This window comes from Rutidosis leptorrhynchoides, chromosome 2 (genome assembly GCF_046630445.1).
Source record: "Rutidosis leptorrhynchoides isolate AG116_Rl617_1_P2 chromosome 2, CSIRO_AGI_Rlap_v1, whole genome shotgun sequence".
Taxonomy (NCBI): domain Eukaryota; kingdom Viridiplantae; phylum Streptophyta; class Magnoliopsida; order Asterales; family Asteraceae; genus Rutidosis; species Rutidosis leptorrhynchoides.
In genome coordinates, this window is record NC_092334.1 from 310,292,642 (window position 1) to 310,295,233 (window position 2,592).

The 2,592-nt window shown below is 31.7% G+C and overlaps 1 protein-coding gene across 1 annotated transcript; it reads right to left on the reverse strand.

Moving 5' to 3' along the window:
* Positions 1-417: 417 nt before the first annotated feature.
* Positions 418-1,967, reverse strand: LOC139891836 (probable WRKY transcription factor 15). The gene is made up of 3 exons (XM_071874846.1): positions 1,211-1,967; positions 880-1,005; positions 418-793 (listed from the first exon to the last, which is right to left on the reverse strand). The coding sequence occupies exons 1-3, from the start codon at positions 1,885-1,887 to the stop codon at positions 634-636; spliced, it is 963 nt and encodes a 320-aa protein (XP_071730947.1). The 5' UTR covers positions 1,888-1,967; the 3' UTR covers positions 418-633.
* Between the last annotated feature and the right edge of the window lie 625 nt (positions 1,968-2,592).

A 2,592-nucleotide genomic window follows, 5' to 3' on the forward strand; every position in this document is an offset into this window, starting at 1 on the left:
TGAGTAATTGGTTTTTTATTTATAGAAAAATGTACAATGAGAGTTTGGTGGCATTTGGAATCTAGAGAGAGAGAGTGTTTTTGTTAATCAAAAAATACATACAATAAACTCTAACTCAATACACCTATTTATACTCAAAAAAATATACTATGCAATATCTATAATAATAATAAAATTATCATCCAATTATTACTTTTATAACAATAATAATAATATCTTAAGCCAAAAAAGTAAAATGCAGATTTTGAAATAGGAATCTTGAAAACATGTGTAAACCACAATCAATTGACTACTTCCATATAATATGATGATAAAGAAGACCAAAATTTCAACCCCATCATCATAGTAACATGATATGTTATATGATCAAATTAATTAACTTTAATCAACTAATTACGGAGAATTAATTCAATTAAATAATCATAAAACAAAATCAAATAAACATCTTTTCTAAGCCAACACATTGAATTATTTCCAAACTTTTCACCAAACACCCACTAATAATACCCTTTCATTTGCATGGGTAGGAATTCAAGTAACACCTATAACTAATTTAAACTTAGAATTTAATTTAATTACTCTCTTATATTAAATTTTAGTTTCATCTAACTAGAGAAGAGAAATTAACAAGAATTAAGATGATTCTAAAATAATTCCAGAAGCTTCTGCAACAGAAAGTGCATGATTATGTTCTCCTTCATATGTAACAATTAACATACTCGAATCATCTAATGCTCTTTCTACATGTTTCCGAGCTGGACATCCTCTCACACTACTGCACTTGTAATATCCTCTGTTTATCAAAATCAATAAATTTAATATATAAATATATAAAGGTTTACTAATTTGATTAATTTAGGATTTAATTTTATTTTATACCTAGGGTGTGGAGATCCTTTAATCGGTTTCTGTCCGTACTTTCTCCATGAATAATCATCTGGTGGTATATCGGCTAGCTTCATACTAATCGCCTTAACCCTAATTACTCTCTTCATCCTCAGCTTTCTGTAACACAAATGCAACTTTCAGTTTATCTGAAAAAAATAGCTTGAACATTAATTATTTAGTTGATGATAAATTAAGATCTATTATGGATCAATGATTTCAAATGATAAGTTATAATTGAATAAATAAGCATAGAATATAGATACATCCAACTGATTTCAACATTTTGATTTTATAACATTTTGTATTTGTATGATAATTATACCTTCTTTTAGAACAGTGACAACGGCCGGAGGATCCACCGCTACACTTGCCGGAAACGCCGTTTTCCGACGAGCTACACTTCCGCTTCAAGCACGAAGAAGTACACACCGACGGTTTACCACTGACGGACTGTTGATTCCCGTTGGAATCACCAGTCAACGATGTCATAAACGAGCTAGCTCTAGAAACAGCCGGAGAGTATGAGAAACTAATCGTTTTAGGCATCGAGTCCTTCCGTTGAAACACCTGCGGTAGATTTCCGGTTGCCGGAGCTGCCGGAGGAACGAATGGTACCTGTTGTATAGGAGTTGGATTGTAAACTTTAGTTTCATTATCATCCGAAACGACGTCGTCGTGCTCATAATTTTTTATTATTATTTTACTATTATTATTGTTGTTAATTTGGTATTGAGAATTAGCAGGACCTCGACGGAAGCGTGCGTGACCAGTAAGTTCACTGCTAGGTTTACCTAACAGAGAGATAACACGTTTAAATTTATTAACGGCCACGTCAGCAACGGCTTTATAATCAGCGGGTAATTGTTGTTGTTGTTGTGGAGATTGCGATTGAGAAAGTAAACGGATGAGTTTTTGAACGTTTTCGAGGCCGGAAGCAGCTTCTTGAACGACGTCGTTATAGGAGGTGTTTCTGGAATCCATGATGAGATCAACGGCCATAATTAACCAATGATAGTGATTAGAACATGAACATGAAGATATAAGAAAAGGGTGATGGGATATTAAATAATTTGGGGTACTTGATTTGATAAAAAGGGGAGAGGGTAAAATACGGAAGGAAGGTGAGAAAGACGAAAAAGTAAACAGACGGTGACTGGCATGTCGTTTTATCATTCTACATAGTCAAAAGTCAGTACGAGTGAAGATCCAACCGCATAGTCCACCCGTCTGTTAATTATTTTTTTTTAATTATTTTTTTTAACTACATACATTTTACTTTTTCCTCTCATATTAATTAATTGTTCAAAAAAAATACACTTTTAATAAATAGTAGTGAAATGACCCGTGGAATTACATATTTATTTAAACGAAACAGTTTAATGATATATTTTAGGTATTAAGTGAATTTAAACGCTAAAGACATTTAGTTTAATGACCTGACGGATTCCGACTAAGAAACTTCTCGTTGTTTTTACAGACACATTGATGTACTTAACTTGGTCGGAATAAATGAACTACATATATTTTCTCATTATCATCTTTCAATTTTCATCACAATTACTATTTTCCTTGTCATAAAAGCCTACATAGAATCTTCTATTGAGACATGTATTTCGCATACATATATAACGTAATTAATCTCATAAAAGGAACTCATCATATTTGAATTTGAATAATAATATAATAATAATTAATAATTAATGA